General features: G+C 40.2%; 2 protein-coding genes across 2 annotated transcripts; both read right to left on the bottom strand.

Annotated features, from left to right (window-relative positions):
• Positions 1 to 7,771: 7,771 nt before the first annotated feature.
• slc30a1a (solute carrier family 30 member 1a) lies at positions 7,772 to 17,712 on the bottom strand. The gene is made up of 2 exons (XM_057823651.1): positions 16,891 to 17,712; positions 7,772 to 10,238 (listed from the first exon to the last, which is right to left on the bottom strand). Exons 1-2 carry the CDS (start codon positions 17,438 to 17,440, stop codon positions 9,379 to 9,381), a joined length of 1,410 nt encoding a protein of 469 aa, XP_057679634.1. The 5' UTR covers positions 17,441 to 17,712; the 3' UTR covers positions 7,772 to 9,378.
• Positions 17,713 to 20,430: 2,718 nt separating this feature from the next.
• Positions 20,431 to 23,308, bottom strand: nek2 (NIMA-related kinase 2). Its single transcript, XM_057823181.1, has 9 exons — positions 23,029 to 23,308; positions 22,587 to 22,804; positions 22,255 to 22,495; positions 22,102 to 22,184; positions 21,907 to 22,033; positions 21,557 to 21,785; positions 21,011 to 21,065; positions 20,837 to 20,910; positions 20,431 to 20,662 (listed from the first exon to the last, which is right to left on the bottom strand). The coding sequence occupies exons 1-9, from the start codon at positions 23,122 to 23,124 to the stop codon at positions 20,496 to 20,498; spliced, it is 1,290 nt and encodes a 429-aa protein (XP_057679164.1). The 5' UTR covers positions 23,125 to 23,308; the 3' UTR covers positions 20,431 to 20,495.
• Between the last annotated feature and the right edge of the window lie 1,202 nt (positions 23,309 to 24,510).

The raw sequence follows: 24,510 nt of genomic DNA, 5'->3' as shown, positions 1-24,510 counted from the left end.
AACTGGAAGTGACCTGGGAATCACCCAAATGAATAGGCAGTGACTCAAACTCAACAGGAAATGACCTGTAAATGCCTTAAAATGAAAAGCAAGTGACCTGTAAATGCCCTGAAAATCGGACAGAATGACTGAACGCTCTGGTTTTGAATGAACGAACGTTCCCAGTCTAAATAATGTCTGGGTGGCAACTCAAAGCTGGAAGCAAAACCGAGTGTACCCAAAACAATGGAAGACAAAAAAAAAAAAACCAAAAAAAATAAAGGGAACTCAAAGCCAATGCAAACAGAACTCACAAGGTTATATCATCTGTTGGCTCTAAATGCACAGACAACTGACTTCAAATTCTTCAAATTTGTAACGACATGGGACTGGTCGATTGGCCACTGTCCTGCCAGAACCTGGACAACGCGCCTGCCTGGAAAACATTTTTGCGTCTGGATATTGTGGAGGGCTGGGGTAGATGGCGGCCGCTGTGTCTGACCACACTCGAAGAGGAACGATATCGAGGATGTTTCCTTATGGTGAGCTGCTGGCAGCTTCTGATTGTGCCAGGTGGGACAGTGATCGCTGGGACGGTCCTTCTGAAGGACCTAGCGACGCCAGTCCCCCAGGCCATGAGTCCACAACCGAAATGGCGATGCAACCTACTACGAAGCTGCGCAACCTTGAGATGAATGTTCGACGGGAGTCAGCAAGGAACAAAAACTGCGACGAGGATTAAGTCAACAAAAGGAGTGTGGTTGACACGGCCTACCATCGGTCCTCAGCTATTCCCTATCTTCTAGATCTAATCAACTGAATAAACTAAGTACTAAATTATGAACTAGTCTACTGGATCTAATCAACATAACGAGCACATCGATCGACTATGGACTATTGGGAAAATGAACAATCAGAGGGGATGGTTATTATAAAAAAACAAAACAAAAAAAACTTGTGATCATTACGAAATCTGAATGTCAAAAATTTGATATTTGATATTTTCTTTGTCCTTTATGGTATACTGGGGACGGGTTTCAATAAACTTCGGCTTCTCCCGTCAGCCCTTTTCTTTTCGGGTTGAATTAATTGAAAACACCTATAAATGCTGTATGTTTGTTTGGATTTGTCAAGCCTGAAGGGAAAATAAATAAATGGATTGAGCATCAAGCACCGTCAATGCAGCCTTAATTGAGACACTATTATGGTGGAAGATTTTTGGTAGCAAATTGTTGGTTCATTTTAATTTATTTTTTTTAGACATTGACACCTTTTCAAAACGATATCTTGATTCTTGGCAGGAGCATATCGATAACCTTTTGGGATACAAAGTATCACGATATATCACCATTTTGATATATTGTCACACCCCTACAGTATATGATTTCTGGCAGACGTACTGAAGTTGACAGATGCTGACATCAATTTTTTTTTTTTTTCTTACAAATTTGATAATGAAGATATATATCAATCATCTCACACTTTTCGTTCATTAAATGATTGGTCATCCCCATCTTCATAATTGTGATGTTGGTGCTGGTCGTCAGAGGAGTTAACATTCCAACCGGCTTAGACTCCACATTAACGAAGAACTCTTTGTTGGAGGCCTAGTGTGGTCAAAGCTGCCATGAGGTCAGATTAAAAAAAAAAAAAAAAGAATAGAAAAAAAACCCCTCATCGGCTGTGGGAGAGGACATGATTGTCGTCACTGGCTTTTTATTCCATAGTCCTACAGTCCAAATGTGTTCACTCCAAATGGGTTTATGAAATTATAAACATCTATACCAGTATTCTTAAACGACATCAACGAAGATAAAAAATATATTCAGATATATAGACTTTATATTTTTCAAATTGCAATTTTCGGTGAGTTTAAGCAAAACAGTTAAAATACCTAATTTCATCAATCAAGGGTCATACCTGCTGCTAAATTGATGGGACTAATTTATACACTACAGGAAATAACAACCCCAATTGACTTTATTGATATCAAGGTAGCAAGATGACACACATGATTATCTTGACTAAATGAGTTAATTATTCATGGGAAGCTTTGTGGAGTTGCTAAGTAACCAGCAGAGTCTCGAGGTTCTGCAGAGGTCCAGTCAGGATTTTCATTAATCCTTCCTTTACATTACACAGATCAAAGTGACTCATTTGAAAAATTGAAAAAAAATTGGGGGAAAAAAATGTAATGAACACATTGTCTCTAGAAGAAATACTGTTATATTGTGGGTTGAATTCATTCATTGGAAAAAAAAAAACACCATATATCTATGGTAAATATTTCAGGTATGAATAATTTGCAATTTAGTTGCAGTTATAAAGTTTTTGCTTGGATCTTTCAATTACATTGTAGGTCAAACCATAGTTCTGGTCAATTTTCAACTTATTTATTACCATTTATTTATTTATCATTTTCATTTATGGAGTTTTATGTTAGCGTCAGGCTACTATCCATAACCTTTGTTATTAATCTGGTTCAAAATGACACAATTGGATAATTTTGTTGTTTAAAGCAACACTAGGTAAGTTTTCGACCTTTACAAAATATTTTCATAACATTTTTGATATGTCAACTGACAGCTTGTTGAATTGCACCTCTTTAATATCTTGACTGGGTCTGTATCGCTTTTGCCGGCACTTATTAACTTTGAAGAAGGTGGCAGGAACCCTGCCGCGCAAAAAAAAAAACACTACAAATGTGCTGACTGCTTTACAGTCGTATGAAAAAGTATCTGAACCTTTTAGAATTTCTCACATTTCTTCTATCATTCTATATTTAATCTGTCTACAAATACATAATGAGCCTTATTGATAACCGTATTTTCTGCACTACAAGGCGCGCCGCAAATATAAGGTGCACCTTCAATTTATGGCCTTATAAGGCGCAATAGAATAGACACTAGAGTAGAGGCTGGGGTTATATCATGCATCCATTAGAGCAGTACTTCTCAAATGGTGGGGCGCGCCCCCCCAGGGGGGCGCAGAGCGATGCCAGGGGTGGCGCGAGTGACCTCGGGGAACATGCTTTTTTTTTTTTTTTTTTTTGGCCGTACTAGAATAAAGTGTACTTGCACATCCACTCCGTGGGTGGCAGTGGCGCTCTCATTTTCAAAGTGCGTGCAGTATTTTTGAAGGTAAGCAAGAGCACACGGAAGAGACTCATGTAGAGCTGGACTCACGCTGCGACCCACTGTCTTCTCCGGTTCTCACGTGTCCGGCCGAGAAGTGCCGTTTTCGGCTTGGGATCGTCACGACCACCGCCCTCACCTACGGTTCTTCCTCGGCCGCCGAGAATGCGCTTTTTTCGGGCCGTTTGCCTTTTGGCTTTGACTTTTAATATAGTGGGAAATGAGGAAAGACCACTGTTTGCTGAGTCTAAAAATGATTATAGCGGAGAGTCTGAAGCCAAATCAGTTAAGACGCTACTTAAAGACATTAGACCTCAATCTTATTGATAAGCCGCTTGATTGTTTTTCAGCGAAAACGTGCCGAATATTCCCAATTGTCACAATCGTCCCGCTTTGTCAGTGTTATATCAGTAAACCAGTGATCACTGTGGTGAATCGGCGAAAATAAAAACTTTCCTTCTGTCCAAAGACACTTTTTTCCCCCTTCTATTCAGTTTTGTTTTTTTCGGTCAAATTTTTTTGGCATGTTGTCTTGAAGAGTAAATGTTTCTAATCAATTTGAATTTGTTATTATTTACTGATTTTATTACATTTTATTTTTCAGTATCAAATGGTCAAAAATGTACCTTGAGTGTATTTTTACAGTTTGGATGTGACTTATTTATTTATTTATTTTTTTACTTCAGGCAAATTTTTACGCGTTAAGTCTTTTCTGTTACAAGCAAAACAATGTTAATAAAGTTATATTTTATTATAAGTTGATCTATGTTACTTTTTTCTTTAATAGAAAAAAAGGACACAATGTTAGGCTGAGGCGTACTTATAATAGTACTGTTTACAGTGGCGGCAGAGAGTTTGGGGGGGGCGCGAAACATTCACGTCTTCCTTGGGGGGGCGTAACAGAAAATAATTGAGAAGCACTGCATTAGAGTGAGCTTCACTCAGAGTTGCTGTGAGACCTTTTGCGGCTCAATATTGATGCATATATAAGCCGTACCAGATTATAAGGAGCACCGTTGGCTTTTGAGAAACTTTAAGGCATTTATAGGTGCGCCTTATAGTGCGTAAAATACGGTTTATTTTCTCTGCAATGCGCCCTATAGAGAATGACGCACCAAGTCACTACTCTTTTGTACGACGCCGACTCAATAATGTTTGTCCTACTAACATATTAAAACAAAAAATGTATTTTCCTCCTCCATCTTTTTCCATTTCCGAAAAAGCTCCAGGGAGCCACTAGGGCAGCGTTAAAGAGCCGCATGTGGCTCCAGAGCCATGGGTTGCTGACCCCCGGTTTAAGGCTTTGAGCATATGTATTTGAATATGGTGTAGTGGTACATTTGCCTGACCTTGGTGCAGGCAGCGTGGGGTTGATTCCCGATCAGTAGCGGATTGATTGTGAATGAATGGTTGTCTACCACTCACAGTTTGTGTGTGTGCCCTAAAACTGACTGTCGACCAGTTTAGGGTATACTAGTAGGCTGCCTTTCGCCAGCTGGGAAAGACTCCAGCACTGTGACCCTGATAGGGATAAGTAGTCCTGAAAAGGGATGTTTGAATATCTGAAAATGTGTTTTAAGTAGGCGGAGGAGCAAAACCTTTTGTGGAAAGGCCGAATTGACCTCTACTGGGCATTCTAGTGTTAATATGGCCTGAATGAGGGTTCACTGTATTCACCATGAACTCATTTGTCTGTTACTGACACTTGGCCGAGGTCAAATCTATTCAAAGAACACCTGGCGTGAACATGAGCACTCACAGAAATGGGCGAGCTATGCTCAAACAACGAGAAACAACTGCATCCCAGCAGTACATAGGAATGCTGGGTAAAGCCCTGTGTGCATGTTGCCTTTACAAGGCGCTCCCCCAGAGCCGCCTCTTATTTAAGACCCCTTGATCGCGCCTATGCTATGGTCAGCAGCTATGTATACTATGGCAGATAATCATTGACAGGTGGAATTACGGCGGTTTCTAGCATGTGCATTATGCATATGGAAGTGTTGAACTCCCATTCGTAAACATACTCATCAGCGGAATCTTGAATAGAGGGTGGTGGCCCACCATTGGTGATTGACATCACACGTTTGGTGTGTGTTGGTTTTCTCTGGGTACTCAAAACTTCCTCCCTTTGTCCCAAAACAAGCAGAGGTGGGAAGAGTAGCCAAAAATTGTACTCAAGTAAGAGTAGCGTTAATTCAAAATAAGTAAAAGTAAAAAGTAGTCCTCCAAAAAATTACTCAAGTACAAGTGAAAAATTATTTGGTGAAAAAAATTCTGAAGTAATGAGTAACATCTGCCTACGATTTTTTTTTTCAAACAATGGTATTTTTTTTTCTCAGCACAAAGGTATCAATATGAACTCGTATCATCATACTGAACCATAACCTATTTCATAAGTATAATAAACCGAAGAAATACCCCCCAAAAAATCCGGAGAAAGAAAAAAAAAATCATCAGAACTGAGGCATTATTCATCTTAAGAGCATGAGTCCCCTCTAATGGAGAAAATAGTTCCGGGTTTGAATAGTTCCTATTATGAAATTAAAAAGATCATATCTCCGGTTTTCCGTGGTCAATTGGTGCCAAATATAAACTGAGAGGTTAAAATCCGCGCTTTCGGGTCATGTTGATTGCAGCGCTCTATGTCAAATAATTTTCTACAGCGCTTTAAAGACGCCACGTGATTGAACAGGCCAGCGATATCATAGAACGAGTCTGATTGGTATAATGGAGTCATGTGATTATTGTTGTCACGTCTCATTGGTGAAACTGGAAACGCTACTGTTGACGTCACTGGCAAAAAAAAAAAAAAACTAAAGTAAAATCTGAAATGTACAAAAAAGAGGAAACGTAGTGTTTCTGCTTCACAAATCTACTCAAGTGAAAGTAAAGTTTAGTAATACTACTCTTAGAAGTACATTTTCCTCAAAAAGTTAAAGTAAATGTAAATCTGTAAATGTAATGCATTATTACCCACCTCTGAAAACAAGCAATGGCTAGTTCTCTGCTACCCCGTGTTTGATAAGTGAAGCTGCATAATGAAATGAAACGAGCTTCACTTACGCTCATATTGAAAGCAAAAGAAACTCTTTGTATCATAAGTGCTGAATAAATACTGTTGTGTCAATGCTGATGGGCACGAAAGAATTGTGCTCAATCAGACTAAAAAGTCAACTCTTTTGTGTGCTCTCGTACACAAAAATCTGAATTTTAACTGGCAAAAATCAAAGTGGTGAGGAACAGGAGAGTATAATTGTGTGGTCTGCAATATGAAATGTTGAAATGGCAGCTGGTGGGCCTGCACAATATGTTTGAATATCACCATTGCGATGTGCACTTGCACAATAGTCCCATCGCAGGACATGCGAAAAACTTCTGTTTTGCTTCATAAAAGCAGCAAGTGTGCAGAGACATGGCCTACTGGGACCCTACAGGTGTGTATATATATATATATGTGTGTGTGTGTATGTATTACATCCCTTAGCCTGGATTAAACATATGAACACTCGACTTGTGCAATTTTGACTTTACAACACAGGAGTCTCGTCAGCCATTTTGTCTCCAGTCGTTTTTTTTTTTTTTTAAGTCGCATAAACAGTACCTTATTGTACCTCACTATATCATATATATTATATATTTTTTACTTTATTAATATGACGTGTTCTGTCCTCAATCAATGTGAAGTTGTTCAGCTTTACAGAAAGCAAACAGGGCAATTGTGCTTTTTGAAGGTTTTGACTTCCTTAACCTTTGACCATTTGTAAAGCTGTAACACATATATGTACACCTATGTTCAAAACGACACGCATTTTAACAATAAAACACTTGACACAAAACAATTGTTCAAACGTCCATCTAGTCTGATCAATATGAAAATTTAGCAGATTAGCCTAATAAAAGACCGCTATCGTAAATGCTACAAATGCTAACATATTTACAATTGTCATAGCAAATCGCTCACACAACTCCACAGTCCACACACTGTACCTTTAAACGTAATTACAAATGCATACAAGAACATATATTAGCTGAAACAACTTACAGCCTTATATGGGCCAAACCAGAGCGCAGCTGGCATTTATCCATGTCAGACGAGTCTGCTCGACATTCAGTCCCGCCAGACCTAACGCTGCCACTAGAGAGCAGTGTATCCATCATTAGCCCCAATACAATACTTTTGGCATTTTTCGATAGTTATTTTGTAGGGGTAATTAACAGTCTAATTCAAACTTACGCGGAAATTCAGGTTACGTCGCCAGTGTAGGAACAGAACTCGATGGTAACCCGGGGATTCCCTGTACAAAGTGGTCATGGTGAGTCAACCAGTCTTTCCAAACAGAGCTATTCAAGTCATCTGCTGAAAATTCTTCAAGTTATAATATCGCAATATATACCGCAACCCCCCAAAAAGTCGCACTGTCATTTAATTCCAATATCGTGCAGCCCTAGTAGCTAATATATCTAGCCTGTTTTAGCTGGACTTGTGTAGTGATACAGTGAATCGAAAATTCTATTTTTGACTAGTCCAGACTGGATAAACAGCATGCTGCGGAATCAGTTTAAACTTAGTTGCATAATTAATCCACCTATTCCACATACTTTACTGAATTCTCATTCAACAATTTCTCCTGTTGAATATACAAACCAGAGGACACATGTTTGAGGTCATCAACTGTACCAAACAGCCATATATATATTTATATATCTCATGATGACAATGACAGCAACTGTAGATAAAACAGAAAAAACATCAGCTGACTTGTCATACCTAAAATAATAAACACCTTTATTTTTCCACATAAAGCCACATAAACGTGCCCAAAGACACAGTGTAGAAGTGACTAAACATTATAAAAATGAAGGAACACGTCAAAATACATTTCCCAGCACATTTGCTAACATTGCATAAACATCAATCAGGAGTGGAATTCATAACTGCACTCTTTTTAAGTGACAACAAAAGAGAACGCATGGAAAGACAATTTCAAGGCCACTATAAGGACTTCAGTGCTCGTCTGTCCAAAACAGTGGACAGACAAACTGTACATCGTGTGACTGACAGTGGTTTGTATGCTCGGAAGAGTTCTGGCACAAAGCACCTTGGAATTGTTGAAATGGAGCACCAGGTCTTGTTTGACAAAGAATGCCCCCAAAACGGTTGGCAGTCATCTGGAGCCAACTAACAACATTGCAGGGAGTGTTTCTCAGAAACGTAATGAATTAAATCTTAAATGAATGTGGGCCCCGTCATTGCACAGTTTACATTAATTACACACGGTGCTATTGCCAGTGAGCGCAAGGCAGGCTAAGAGACGTTGTTTATCCAGCGTCTTATCCAAAAAGCCCAAAAATCTAACTACCCGCATAGATGGTGGGCTATAGTGAAAAGAGAAGCAGCATCTACAGAGAGAAATAGATTCTTTCTAATAACTTAAATATTTAATTAAGCAATACAATACTCAATTTTTAGGGGTAGGAGATAGGGAGAGGATAAACACAAAAAGGTCCACAGGCTGAAGTGAGGGTATCGTGAGGGGGGGGCATTTTTGACGTTCTCAACAGAAGCTTTGGCTGAGGAACACCAGGGAAAATGGTTACAAAGTCACGTACTGTTCATTCTTTCCATTTTTAATTGGCAACCAAAAAGTGACCCATTATTTTGTAATTTGATTTATATCCAAAGCAAAGCAAATAAATAGTATTTTTTTTACATTGTTGGCTGTGTTTATACATGGCTTGGAATTTTGGTTACGGACATCGGGTGATTCGATACATTAATATGATGAGGTGACACTAATTTAAATGTGGATGACTATAAATATTAGACTGCTCTCAAGCAATGTTTACTAAGCAGTGTGACGTGAGACCATCAGGTGATAAAATATATTTTTCTATGGTGCCTTGGCTTAAAAACGGCAAACAGTGCTGTAAACAAAGTGTAATGTAAATCTGTTATTTGGTTGATATACCATTCGATAGATGGTGGCCTTGATTCTGACTGATTATTGTTACGGAAGCTTGTGACAACGCTTTACCGTCATCTGAACATGACCGATTAATATTAAAATCACACACAGACCTGTGACCTGTTTAACAAAGTCATTTTGTTGATCTGAGATAAAACGAAATATGACAAATCCGGCATTCAAAAAATAAACAATGAGTCACTTTTCACTGAGAACGACTGAGATTGAACAACTGCTTACTAGGTAGCAACGCCGGAGCCATTTTTCCTAATATTGACTGACAGCACTTCTCATTTTTCTCACAGAGACGACTCCACCTCCGAGGTGACAATCACCTGGGGTTGAACCTGAGGCAAGGCAACGACCTCCGGGCTCTCGTCGATGGACCTGGGCTCACTGCCCGTTTTCCTGTCGGTCGGAGGCTTGTCGCTGGAGCCGCAGCACTGCTTTGGAGCGCACTGAGTTCGGCAGGAGAGCTCACAAAGGCTGTCCTGGGACTCGGAGCTGAACGTGACAAATTCGGGCTGGATGGTGGTGGCGTGGATGCCCTCGTTGTGGAAAAAGTCCTTGATGCGCTTGGCCACCTCCATGTAGGACGTGGGGTCGTGACACTTGATGTGCGCAGTGGCAATGATGCGGCTGCCCGCCAGTTGCCACACGTGCAGCTCGTGGATGGCCAGGACACCGTCGAGGTTCAGCAGACGCTCATTTAGGCGATGGATGTTGATCTGCTTGGGGACTCTCTGCAACAGGATGAGCGCCGACTCCTTGAGCAGCGGGTATGTGGTGTACAGCATGATGCACACCATGATGAGGCAAAGTGTCGGGTCCAAATAGAGTGCCCAGCAGGGGCCTGCCATCTTGATGCTGGCCATCGTTGGGCCCTCCATATCTAGCACCGTGTGGTTTCTGTGATAGTGGTCCGAGGCGTGGCCTTTGATACAGGGGTTGATGCACTCCTGGTCTTCGCAGGGCTTCCAGACAAAGATGAAGATGAGAGCGTTGATGACGACGATAACTGAGCCCAGGGCGTCCCCCAGCACGTGGATGAAGACACCGCGCATGTTGAGCTGCGCAGATGATTGGTGCTCGTGTTCTAAATCCTCAAACTGGGTGCCGCCGTTAATCTGAACTTCTGAGCTTCCTTTGGGGCTGATGTCTGCGGACAAAAGCGGGGATCTTATTTATGTCAATAGTTCAAGACTGGGAATACTTTTTCAACCAAGGGCCATTGACCGAAATGTAAAAAAACAAAGTATCTTGTTGAAAAGCAGTAATTCACCAGTAATTGGCAAGACTAGCATTTCCCACTAGAAAATACCTGCCCCAGTACTGAGTACTATCAGAATCATATTGCCTTTTTCTAAACCCTCCACAGCAATCTGTGCTGACCTTGGCACAGAACAGAGCAGTGCAAAAAAACAAATATCAGGATTCGGTTCATTATAATTAAAAAAACAAAAACAAAAAAACATTGCTGCATTTTACTGATCCAGGAAGACTCATCAAACTCATCTATCCAGAGGCCAGAGGGATTAAAAAATGGATTACAGCAGGCATAAGAATTAAATCTTTAAAACATAATAACAATGCTATACATACATAAAAACTAAATTTGTCATTTGGAAAGTTTTGAGTTGGTTTGGAATGTTCACCAATCCCCCAAACTACATTTTACATTGACAAAATGGTTTATTTGTGTATGTGATAAGAGCATGTAAGGACATGCTGATCTAATCAAACTCGGGGTCAGAACCTAAAATAAGACAAATGTCAATTTTTATAGATTTGCTGACTGCCAAAAGAGGCATTTAATGCTCATGACAGAGTATGACTAAACACAAAAAAAATTGCCAAAACAATTTTGATTTCAGGATTTTTTGGGATATCAAAACTAGAGGTGTGCGAAAATTCCGATTCTTGGATTATTCGCGATTCGGCCGTGGAAGATTCGAGAACGATTCACAAACTTCCAAATTCCGATTATTGAAATATGTCAAGTAAAGCGGAAGTAAAACACACTCAGCGCGCCGTGCGGTCTTCGGGACGCAATGAGGAACGGAATGAAAGTAGCTAAACATTAGAGCTGGGAATCTTTGGGCACCTAACGATTCGATTACGATTACGATTCAGAGGCTCCGATTCGATTATAAAACGATTATTGATGCACCCCCCTCCCTTTTTTTTTTTTTTTTTTTTTAAATAAAGTTTTGTACATTAGTTCCAAAATTGTTCAAAAATACTCTCAGGCGAAACCAAACTACTATTTCAGTATCAAGTTAACATATAGCAGTAAACAAATATACAAAAATAACATTAAATAAAAAAACTCCAGTCCCCATTCTGTATCAGCAGCTTTAAACTACATTCAATTAATTTAATGTTGTGAATCAACCGTTAAAGTTGTTAAAATTGCTCCCGTTATTCCATAATTTCCCTTTTGTCTACTTTTGACATGTGAAAGTTTTAAAACTATTTTAAAGATAGATTCAAGCCAATATTTTACCGATTTAGGAGTATTTTAGATAAAAAGTTAATTAGGTTTGCTTGGAAGGTTCGCTACAACAGCATTGCAGGGAAGTTTACTGCTTTAAGATGGCGGCCGTTTACTAACGCCCGCATCTAGCTTTTTGCAGGTGTGCTGCTACCGCTACCGAGTCTACAATCCATCTAGTCCTATATAAATGATATCTACCGTAACATTATGTAGCTTAGCTGTACTTGTAGCAGCTTTTCGGCAGCAGGCAGGTATGTTGTTGTGTTTTTTTATCTCGTGGCATGAGTTGAGCTAGAGCCGTGAGTTGAGCGTTGGCATTACCCGAGGGGCCGGTTAATGAGAAGCATAATGTTTAGCTACTCCCGCTCCGTTCCGTCCCGAAGCCCGCGCGGCGCGCTGAGTGTGTTGTACTTCCGCTTTACTTGGCATATTTCAATAATCGGAATTTGGATGTTTGTGAATCGTTCTCGAATCTTCCACGGCCGAATCGCGAATAATCTAAGAATCGGAAATTTTGCACACCTCTACTAAACATCATGCTTGTCATTACCCGGCCCCTCGGGTAATGCCAATGCTCAACTCACGGCTCTAGCTCAACTCATGCCGCGAGATAAAAAAACAACAACATACCTGACAGCTGCCAAAAGCTGCTACAAAGTACGTCCACATAATGTAAAGGTAGATATCATATTTATATAGGACTAGATGCAGAATAGCCTCGGTGGCGATAGCAGCACATGTACAGAAAGCTAGATGCGGGCGTTAGTAAACGGCTGCCATCTTAAAGCAGTAAACTTCCCTGCAAGGCTGTTGTAGCTAACTTTCCAAGCGAACCTAATTAACTTTTTATCTAAAATACTCCTAAATCGGTAAAATATTGACTTGAATCTATCTTTAAAATAGTTTTAAAACTTTCATATGTCGAAAGTAGACAAAAGGGAAATTATGGAATAACAGGAGCAATTTTAACAACTTTAACGGTTGATTGACAACATTAAATTAATTGAATGTAGTTTAAAGCTGCTGATACAGAATGGGGATTTGAGTAAATTATTTATTGTTTTTAACTGTTAACTTGATACTGAAATAGTCGTTTACTTAAGCCTGCAAGGCTTTTTTTTTTTTTTTTTAACCTTTTTTTAATTTTATTTTTTATTTCTTTATTCATTTATTTTTTTTTACAGTTTTTATAACTAATGTAGAAAACATTAGCAGCTAATAGCGGGGCGGGGGGGGGCATCAATAATTGATTTAAGATGGCGGCTGTTTACTAACGCCGGCAAGTCTGACATTTCGCATCTGGTTCGCTATACATGTTCTAATGCCACAGTCGTCTGTCATTTCGGATCTAGTTCAATATATATGTGATTTCTACCATAGCATTATGTTTGTAGCAACTAGCAACTGGCCGTTGTTTGTAGCAGCTGTCGGACGCAGTGAGGTATTATTGTTTTTTTTTTTTCTAATCTAGCGGCATGAGTTGAACATAGGGCTGGGCGATATGGCCTTAAGTACGTATCACGATAAATTGAGCAGATTTACCTCGATAACGATAAATAACAATAAATTTGCCCAAGCAAACTGTTATATAATTTGAAAATTTGAATCAATGCATGGAATACAAATTAAGTTTCTCATTAAATTTATTTACCAGCTTTCAATTTAACAATTGCACATGCAGTCTAAACATTAAGTATTAAAAAAAATCTTGTAAACAATAAGAATTCTTGTGTGAACATTTATAACAGCTTGTATGACTTGAAAAATATCATCACTTGAATTTCATTAAATTCATTCCGCATTGTTATACACTAGATAGTGGCATACGTTTAGATATTTAGAATAGATACAAATACGACACATCCACCCGCCCCCCAGAAATTATACTTAATTAAAAAATAAAATGTTTCACAAACCTTTCCTTTCTTTTATTCGGCTCAATTATTTAAATCTTATGATTTTGGAAATCCCAAGCACTGTGCTTACTGTACTGTAATTTTTACAAAAAATAAACAATACATAGTTACTCCCCGTCATCTAGGACGAGCCACTTACAAGACTAGCCCTGTCGTGTATTACAAATACTGCTTTGAACACATCTTCACAGACAAAAGCAATGACACAGGCTTAAAGAGGTCAACTTTAATTGTGTAAATCACACTTAATAACGACACGATCTCCTGGTTGAAATAGACGACATCCACTTAATTCTATTGAAGATATGTAATGCTGAGGCAATTTGTCAACTTTCCCTCTAAAAAGAAACGTGCACTGTTTATCCAGTAGATGGGGCTCTTGCAGTGTGTCAAACAGTGATTCAATTTAGGACAATTGTCTTAAAAGTGGTTCATTGTTTCAGAAAGCCTCGGTTTTTCCATCCCTATCTGGAACCCGTCAAGAGTTTACTTAATGTCGGGTGAAAGTTTGGCGAAGCTAACTTAAGCCCGACTTCATCCCGTTTACTTGTAGCGTTAGCCGCTAGCGTTAGCCGCTAGCGTTAGCCTACCGGGCTTCTGTTTGATTGGCTTCCTGAAAACCATGTGACTCCAAACGTAAGCACACTGTCTGCTTTCTTAAAGGGGAATGAACATAGCCGAACAACACAGAGTCAAAGCGGGATGAAAAGACAATATTTTCTTCTTTTATTAAATTACCAAATTTACCGACATGGTCAAAATTACGTCGGTCATTGTGAAGAATTTCGGCAACGGTAAATTTTCGGTTTACCGCCCTGCTGTAGTTGAACATGATATTTACACTCAGTCCGTTCCTCATTGCGTCCCAAAGACCGCGCTGATTGTGTTTTAGTTCCGCTTTACCTGGTATGATTAAATAATCAGAATTGTTTGTGAATCGTTCTCAAATCCTCTACGGCCGCATCACGAATAATCTAAGAATCGGAAATTTCGCACGCCTCTAGTTGCTATGTTGATGTCAAGAACGCATCCAATAGCACAAGGCCGTTTCAGCAGACAGATACACAAAAATCGCGGCCGAGGAAACCTTGATAAGTTCACTTTTTTTAGGTTTCGCGAGCTCTGGGACACTCAAAAATGGCTCTGAAACTTCTTCTTGCTAAGCTAAATGATCTCGAAGTGCATTTGTGTGGAAATGTAGTTCATGATAAAAAATATATACTGGACTGTCTCAGAAAATTAGAATACACAATATTCTAATTTTTTGAGACAGTCCTGTGTATATATACAGGACTGTCTCAGGAAATTAGAATACACAATATTCTAATTTCCTGACAGGACTGTCTCAGGAAATTAGAATACACAATATTCTAATTTCCTGAGACAGTCAGGAAATTAGAATATTGTGTATTCTAATTTCCTGAGACAGTCCTGTATATATACACAGGACTGTCTCAAAAAATTAGAATATTGTGTATTCTAATTTCCTGAGACAGTCCAGTATAGTAAAACTTCTCACATGGCTATTATAATCTCCCCTGATCCTTGACAAATGAAAAGTCAATTTTTTTGTGCAGCAATGTAAAATAAATGCATTGGTGCTTGGAACTATTGTAAATACGCTTGCTGGAGTCCATCCGCTTTTCACCTCCTGACAGCGTCTGCGTCACCCTACGTGGCTCCTCCCATTTTCACTTGCTGCGGGCAGCTTTTCACACTGAGCTACCACTAGTGTGAAACAGCCTTTATCCTACATGATTGTATCAATGTTGCCTTTTCAAACTGTTTTAGATCTGAATTTAAATATAACACTCCTTTCATATTAGGCAAACGATCAAATTATTAATTAGGGTTGTGCATGTGAGGGCAAGAAGCTATTGGACTCAAACGCTGAGACAATGCAGGTCGTTAATCAGCAGCTAATGGTGTGCTTTTGGCCAATGACGCCACTATCAGATTGATGTATGGTCCAGTAACTGCTACTGGGAGCATGAAGGAGGGGTGCGGGCGCTTTCCATTTATTGAAAGTGTCAAGGCGAAAACCCGGGCCTTTGGAATGACTTAACCCATCAGGGTCCAAACAAGTGAGAACAAGACACGCCTAGAAGAAACGAGAAGACGTCTAAATATTCACATGACTGCTTGTTTCTGAAAAGACTAATAGGAAATGGGTTGTACTGTTGTGCAATGTTAACTGCTGACTAGAAGATTGTGTGGAGCAGGCTGCCAGAGCAGAGAGGCACAGCCAACTTGACTTGTCCTAGTACGCTGTACAGCAGGGGTGGGGAACATACAGCTCATGGGTATATGGCTCACCGGCTCTGGACCATCAAGCAATTCTAATACTCAACGAAACAATATTTTTTCAGAATCAAAATCAAAATCATCTTGGCCATGTATAGTAAGGAAGAGACCCACATGGAGTTTGTCTCCGGTGTATAGTCGCTCAAGTAGAAGATCAGACAAAGCCACTATTACAAGCTAAAAATTCAAAGCGTGTTTCTAACTCACCCAGTAAAGATGATTGTTTTTGCTGTATGTCATGTGTTGCGTGAAGTAGACAGTTGTGAAAGGGCATTTTAAAAGTTTGATTTTTGGTCAAAATGCCTGAAAACAACCTACTAATCTAGCATTTTTTTTTCCCGGAAAGAATCGAGAGTACAAATCAGGTTTGAGAAACGGTATGGCCCGTCGATATTAGGTGACCCACTGTTATTCAAGCCAGCCCACTGAGAATTTATTTGATCAGGATTTAGCCATTTTTCCCAGTACAGATGGGTAATATAAATGTATTAATTTGTGTTTTTATTAATTTATTGAGAAAAAACAAAACAAAACAAAAAAAAACAAGAACCTGTTGATTGCTTAATTGTAAATATGTGACCCATAAATATGTAATTGTGTAAAATTTATTTTAGGAAATAATATATGGTTAAATTATAAAATAAAATAAAGACATGTACAATACATAATATTTTTAATAACCACTTTTACTGTTCTTAACTTCTATACACGTCATATCTATTGGATTACTGTATGAAAAAGAATTCATTCTCTTTTTTCGAGTTAATTTGCCTTATCACGCCACGCATTTCTGCACAGCATTGCTATTATTATTATTAAATCAATTAAATACCAATCAGTAAAGAATTTTGAAAATGAAATGTAAAAATAAGATTTGACTTTTTGTGACAGTTAAAAAAATATTTAAATGAAATGTTCACATTTCAATATCAGTTTTTTTTGTTTTGTTTTGTTCTTAAGCGTGAATTAGGTCTATCGCCGTTAAAAACAAACAGTTAATCAGTTAATGAGCGTTAAAAATGTTTTATTTTGACAAATCAACTTTAGCCCCTTGTTTAAAAGAGTCCGCTTACATTGTTCGGCTTTTTACTCACCAGCAGTTTGAGAAGCATCCCCGCAGCCGCTGTGGTTGCCCACCAAATTGTTGGTCTCCGCTGAAGTTCCGTTGCCGGCCCGGTGAGACCTGGGGCTTTTTCCCCTCCTCCCCCCGTGAGAGTGTCCGTGTCCCCCGCCAGCGTGGCCGTGGAATAAGCACAGCCCGAGTAGGTTGACTAGCAGTCCCAAGAATCCAACGCCAGCAAGCACCTGCGGTCGCTCGATCTCGTGGGGCACAGTGTAGCGCTCAATCGCTTCCAGCACGATGGTGCAGCAAAGCGCCGTGAGGAAGACGGCGTTGACCAGCGCCCCCATCACCTCGGCCCGGATCCAGCCGAACGTATTCTTGTCGGTCGCTTGGGTCTTCTCAGAGAACCGCACCGCGACCAGAGCCACAATCAAGGCGATGACGTCCGACAGCATGTGAAACGAGTCCGACAACATCGAGAGAGATGCAGTAATCCGACTGACCACAACCTCCACGATGAAGAAAACAAAAGTCAGCGAGAGCATGCATAGCAACCGGACTCTATTCGGCTCACAAGCCATTTTGCTCCCGGTAATAGTGAAGGGACGAAAAAAATGCCTGCCCAAGCTAGCTAGCTTGAATGAATTCCGGGCTAACAACGCGCGCCAAATAACTCCGCGAGAAATGATACGAATCCCCCCCACATTAAAAACACACTACGGTTAACCCGTAATTGTAGCGGCACTTAGAATAGAAGACAATTAATCCGAGAATTTAGCCGACATTATGTTCCAAACGTTCGCCCCAGCTCCAGTTTGCAGACGGGCTGAAACTTTGCACCCGAGCCAGTAAACTTTCCACACGGAACACAGAACGACAGGGAAAATACACGCCCTGTCAACGGTTGCTATTGGACGACAGGACAAAAGGTCAACGCCGATTGGTCAAATGTCGTTACGCTCGTAAGCAGGCGGGACAAAGAAACCAGGCAACGATGGTTGCTACGCACGCCATACGAGCATAGTCTCGCGATGATTGATATTAATGATCATAAACGAATCTCTTTTCAAACACTTTATTTAGATGTGATATGACTGATGCAAACTTTCATACACTTTCCCTACAGAAACCCAACATTGCGAATATGAAATACGATTAAACCTGCCCATTAGAATACGTATTTGTACGTATGTCACTCCCCTTACGTTCCACACGTGGGTTCTTGATATCATGATGACGAACACGCACAAGTTGTCACATTGTCCTGTGGTAAATGAAGGGTGCCCCATTTCTTATTTCGGCTGTTTTTCCTTCCTTCTTTCAACACAATAATAGAAGGATTCATCGATAAATTGACGCACGACATATGGAAATCATGACTAATTACATGCATCACTTCACAACACCCCTCGAATCCTGATGCACACTACTGCAGATGGATTGATGTGTTCGAATGTCATTTATGTTGAGGGTAGGCCTAACTACAACTAAACTATTATTTTAAGTTCTATTCGTGTTATTCTTAAATCACAAATGGTCGTCAAATATGTTAATGGAAACGAATGACTATTGTGATCAACTGGCGACAGGGAGATTCAGACATTTGACTAAATGGCAATTGTGGAAAATTAGTGACCTCTTGTGGCAGACAAACAGACTCTTGTGAGTCTTGAACAGGCGTATAAATTACTGTAATACTCTGACGTAATGGCTGAATCATACCGAAACCAAAAGGTAAACGCAATTGCAGGGTTAACGTTGATTAACAATAGCTCATCGCCAATGATAATGTAATTTGTTGGCAAAATATCGACAATAACGGGGGAAAACATGACCTTAGCCAAAACACAATGCTATTCATATCTACAATTTATTGACCTGAATACATAACTTCTTGAGTTTAGTATGTTTTAGATTTTGAGTCTCTTTCAAACAATCATATCAGCTGCTAGATTTGATCTAAATACATTATATATCACCAACATCTACAGTGGGGCAAATAAGTAATTTAGTCAACCACTAATTGTGCAAGTTCTCCCACTTGAAAACATTAGAGAGGCCTGTAATTGTCAAAATGGGTAAACATCAACCATGAGAGACAGAATGTGGAAGGAAAAAAAAAAAAAAAAAAATCCCATTGATTTTTGAATAATTTATTTGCAAATCATGGTGGAATATTTGGTCAGTACCAAAGGTTCATCTCAACACTTTGTTATGTACCCTTTGTTGGCAATAACGCAGACCAAATGTTTTCTGTTTTCTCTTCACAAGCTTTTCACACACTGTTGCTGGTATTTTGGCCCATGCATCCATGCAGATCTCCTCTAGAGCAGTGATATTTTGGGGCGGTCTTTGGGCAACAGTGACTTTCAACTCCCTCCACAGATTTTATATGGGGTTGAGATCTGGAGACTGGCTAGGACACTTCAGGACCTTGAAATGCTTCGTACGAAGCCACTCCTGTGTTGCCCCGGCTGTGTGTTTGGGATCATTGTCATGCTGAAAGACTCAGCCACATCTCATCTTCATGCCCTAGCTGATGGAAAATTTTTGCTCAAAATCTCTCGATACATGGCCCCATTCATTCTTTCCTTTACACAGTCGTCCTGGTCCCTTTGCAGAAAAACAACCCAAAACATGATGTTTCCACCCCAACGCTTCACAGTGGGTATGGCGTTCTTCGGATGCAATTCAGTATTCTTTCTCCTCCAAACACAACTTGTGTTTCTACCCAAAAGTTCTATTTTGGTTTCATCTGACCATAACACATTCTCCCAGTCCTCTTCTGGATCATCCAAATGCTCTCTAGCGAACCGCAGACGGGCCTGGACATGTACTTTCTTCAGCAGGGGGACACGTCTGGCAGTGCAGGATTTGAGTCCCTGGCGGTGCATTGTGTTACTGATAGTAGCCTTTGTTACTGTGGTCCCAGCTTTCTGTAGGTCATTCACTAGGTCCTCCATGTGGTTCTGGGATTTTTGCTCACCGTTTTTGTTATCATTTTGACGCCACGGGGTGAGATCTTGCATGGAGCCCCAGATCGACGGAGATTATCAGTGGTCTTGTATGTCTTCCATTTTCTAATAATTGCTCTCACAGTTGATTTCTTTACACCTAGCGTTTTATCTATTGAAGATTCAGTCTTCCCAGCCTGGTGCAGGTCTACAATTTTGTCTCTGGTGTCCTTCGACAGCTCTTTGGTCTTGGCCATAGTGGAGTTTGACTGACTGAGGTTGTGGACGGGTGTCTTTCATACCGATGAGTTAAAACAGGTGCCATTAATACAGGTAACGAGTGGAGAAGTTAGACCACTTTGACAGCCAGAAATATTGCTTGTTTGTAGGTGACCAAATACTTATTTTCCACTCTAATTTGGAAATAAATTCTTTAAAAATCAAACAATGTGATTTTCTGTTTTTTTCTCTCCACATTCTGTCTCTCATGGTTGAGGTTTACCCATGTTGATAATTACAGGCCTCTCTAATCTTTTCAAGTAGGAGAACTTGCACAATTGGTGGTTGACTAAATACTTATTTGCCCCACTGTACCTAATAAATAAATTACCCAGCCATAAAAGCTTAATTTAATTCAGTAGTTTCGACACTTCAAGTATTTACATTGAGTATAACACAGCTATCAGATGCGGTAGCCAAGGATCTGACATGCTTTCTCTACATCACTCATGATTTGAGTGCATTGACACATGACATCGTCTCGCGGCGTCACTGTTCCAGAGTGATCTAGACGATGGTTCTCCTTGTTGGCACCGACGAAATGGACCCGCTTTGTGCTCTGCCAGACACCTATGGCACCAAAAATACATTTTTATTGCAATTTAGTGAAAGCAAACAGTTACAGTAATTAGGAGCTACATTTTTTAAAAATTTGATTCAAATCTTTATTGACATTAAGATCATTTCATACAGAAACCACTAAGCTTGGTAGTGTGTCCAATGGTGTTCAACGGACACGCATACCTAGTTCTTTATCATAGAATGGGGTCTGGTTCTTCTGGTGGTCCACATGCAAGTTCTTCATTAAATTCTCCACTCTGAAATAAAACATTGGGAAGATCACATAAGTCCAACCGTCGATAAAATTTCCGCCAGAACACAAATCATCAGTGCCATTTTCCGCATCCAATAAATTACCTCAATAGTTTCTCAGCTGCCAGGCGTTCACGAACACAAATCTCATGTTCCCGTTCTAAAAACCAAAAACATGAAAGAACTGTAGTCGAAATCTAAAAAAAAAAAAAAAAAAAAATCTCCTTTCTCAACAGTACTTATCCAAGAATTTCCATTAACAAACGTTAGAAGGTTAGGTACACAAAATGTTGGGAAGGCCCATAAAATATAGGAGATAGCCTTCACAACTTTTTAGAAAAGCGAGGAAACAATGTACCACATATAACTGTGGTGTACTGTAAATAGTGATTGCAAGCATATTCGCCACTCACAAATTAATCTGGCATCTAATGGCAATTACTTGCAGATTTTTGCTTTTCACAGCAGTGCTCAGTCACTGTTTTGATTACTGCATTGGAGAGGTGTGTGAACAATTCACTTCTTTGGGAATTGGTGCTGTAACACTAAAGCATTCCTGGTAAAGTGACAAGCTTGACTTTGGTTTACTGCTAGCTTCTGATATTTGACAACGAAAAAGGACAGCCGTGTACAGTATAAAACCAAACTCACGCTCCAGCATCGCCTCACGTTCTCTTAGTGCCTTTTCCCGCTCTTTGAGGGCCTGCTCTCGTAGCATGAGCTCTGCGACAGAAGGTGATATGTCTGTGGGCTTTTCGGGAGCAACGTCAGAGTCTGCTGACCGCCTCCGAAGCTGCTGCACCTTCTTAGTCTCTTCAAGGACTGCTTTGGCTAAAAGGCTGCTCTGGAGGATGGATTCCACAGATGGCCTCATATAGTCCTGATGGCAGCAACAACCCACAGGCCACAGCAATATTAAATTATACATGTGAGGAAAAATATTAGTCTTTGATTATTTAACATTAATTTTAAAAATGAGACAGGATGTTAATATTTCAAACCTTCAAGTTGAGCATTTTCCTCAGCAGGATATTTAGCTCTTCTGAGTAGCGATGCGGGATTCTGTTGAACTTGCCCTCTCGGATTTTGATGGCCAATTCTTTCTGGTTGTAGGCAGTAAAGGGGGGCCTGTGAAATTATACACATTACAGAGCACAAAACAGCCCGGGAAGGAATGTGTGCTCAAGCAAACTTACGATAGGGCACACAGTTCGTACAGCAAACAGCCTAGTGACCAGATATCTGACTTTTCATTGTATGACATCTGGTTCATTTGCTCCTGAAACACAAATTAAACATCAATTGGAACAGTTGGAAACTAGAACTGCTCACAATTTATGAGAACTCACAGGGGACATATAGTACGGCGTTCCAACAAATGTCTTGGCAAAGCTTGTGTCATGGTTGAGGATCCGAGCTAGGCCGAAGTCTCCCAGTTTCACGTTCTGCTTGGCATCCAGGAAAATGTTGGCCGGTTTCAAGTCCCGATGAAGGACGGTGGGTCTGCCGTCGCTTCGCCTGTGGCACTCTTTCAGCGCCAACATGAGCTGTGCGGTGACGCGAAGGATGAAGTTTTCATCCAAATAGCGTCTGAGCAAACAAGCATTGTGATTGTGTGATTGTCAGAAGATGCAGTTACTAAGCAGAATCAAAAGGTGGAAGCTGAGGGTCACAAGGTCACCTTTCCTTTATGGCTCGAGCTATAAGGCTGGCCAGGTCGCCACCCTCGCAATACTCCATGACGATGTACAGGGTCGTCTTAGTGCGGTCGATGATGCGGTCGTAGTATCTCACTATGTTGGGATGCCGGAGCTCCCTTAGGAGGTTCACCTCAGACACCAGCATCTGCTTCTCGCTCTCTGCCATCGTGCCATAATGCAGCTCCTTCCACACCAGAACCTTGTCAAATCAGGTAAAGTCAGTAGTAAGAGAGTGGAGCAAAACTAGTATAATGCAACCAACTTACTATTGTCTCTGTATGTGTATCCGTTTTACTTTTTTAACAACAACTGGACAAGAAACTGTGGACTTGGGTGGCATGGCTTTGAAGTCACATTAAAAGTAACAACATGCTATCACTGTTTCGTTGCAGTTACAGCACACAAAAAATAATGGCTACTCACTTTGCCGTCCGATTTCCGCCTTATTTTCTGACATCTTCCGAAAGAACCAGAGCCAATGGTGTGCAGAACCTCGTAGTCACCAACACGTGAAGGCATTTTGGTTTTGTCTACCAACTACTAACCAACTACGCTAGAAAACGTACAATCAAAATATTATCCTACAATACATAAACGCTCACATTACCACTTTAAAGTTTTCCGTTTTGGTTGCCCTTTGGACAGAGGTCAAAGGCTCACCGGCTTTCATGCGCGTGTATTTGTTAGGTAAATAGAAACAGACTTTTCCGTTTAAATTGACTGCCGCAGACGCCTCTCCGTTGCTATTGGTCGATTCACTAGACAGGTAGAGTCCTGATTGGTCAGAAATTGGATGGGCGTGGTAATGTTGCCAGGCGTCGGCGATACCGCGAAAATAGGCGCTAAACACTCGAGCTCTCCACTAGAGGACGACAAATATTTAACCAAATTTATCCTGCATAGGATTTGACAATGTATTTTTTTAACAAGGCAAGTCACAGGCATACCCTTTGTTTAAAATTGGCTGTTTGCTTGGAAGGATCATGAGATAAAATGTAACAAATGGAAAAAATATATATATATATATAAAACATGTTTATATGTAGATATAATTATCAGGATATCTTGCTGCTGTATGTTGAGCCAAATGAATTTTCCCCAACACCCAATTGTCTTTGTTTTCCACAAGCGGTAGCTCAGTCAGATCACTTTGTCGCTTAATTTACACTTGCTCAAATGATTCATCCGTTTGCCTCCATGGCGTGTCGCGACAGCCTAAAACTGACACTGGTCGCACCGCAGGGAGGAAACCATTCGGGACCGTATGTGTCAGTCTGGCTCTGCAAAGGTCACTCCTGCAGAGAGCTGGAGGACTATGGGATGTCGTCGTACAGTTGTAGCTGAATGAATACAGATTTATGGGTCAAGAATAAAACGGTCAGCTGAAAAACAAGAGAGATGTCTCACTGATGGAGGACAGAAGGTTGTGTGAAATACATACACGGTACAACATGTAATTTTCTTTATTTGAACTGCACACAGGTAGGCCGCAGCCGAGACTCAAACTTCAGAACTGTATCGGCAAATGACTTTACCCAAGAAACCAATCTGCTTCTTGTTGCTATTATTATTGTTATTTTGTAACCCACAGACGTATGAAATTTCCACAAACATTTCACACGGTCTTTATTAGTGCTGCAACAGTTAGTCGATTAACTTGACTAATTCGATTACAAAAAAAAAAAAAAAAGATTCAATTTAAAATTTTTCTGCTTCGAGTATTCGTTTAATTAAAGCGGCGTTGTAATGGTTTGTTTAGAAAGTGTTTGCATTTATTTATTTTTTTAATTCGGGTGGATACACTGCCCTCTAGTGGCCACAACGAATATGACATAACTAATTTCACATGGCTGAATCCAGCTGCTCCCTGTTAAGACATAAGGTTGTAAGTTTTTGTTTGAGCTA

The sequence above is a fragment of the Corythoichthys intestinalis genome, chromosome 19 (assembly GCF_030265065.1).
Source record: "Corythoichthys intestinalis isolate RoL2023-P3 chromosome 19, ASM3026506v1, whole genome shotgun sequence".
Taxonomy (NCBI): Eukaryota; Metazoa; Chordata; class Actinopteri; order Syngnathiformes; family Syngnathidae; genus Corythoichthys; species Corythoichthys intestinalis.
This window is presented reverse-complemented; position numbering and strand designations above follow the sequence as displayed.

Coding starts and splice junctions, on each gene's coding strand:
- nek2 (XM_057823181.1), bottom strand. CDS start 23,124: ATGCCTTCACGTGTTGGTGACTACGAGGTTCTGCACACCATTGGCTCT. Junction 22,185..22,254: donor CGCCGTACTATATGTCCCCT/GTGAGTTCTCAT, acceptor TTTGTGTTTCAG/GAGCAAATGAACCAGATGTC. Junction 22,034..22,101: donor TACGAACTGTGTGCCCTATC/GTAAGTTTGCTT, acceptor ATAATTTCACAG/GCCCCCCTTTACTGCCTACA.
- slc30a1a (XM_057823651.1), bottom strand. CDS start 17,440: ATGGCTTGTGAGCCGAATAGAGTCCGGTTGCTATGCATGCTCTCGCTG. Junction 10,239..16,890: donor GGATGCTTCTCAAACTGCTG/GTGAGTAAAAAG, acceptor TTTTGTCCGCAG/ACATCAGCCCCAAAGGAAGC.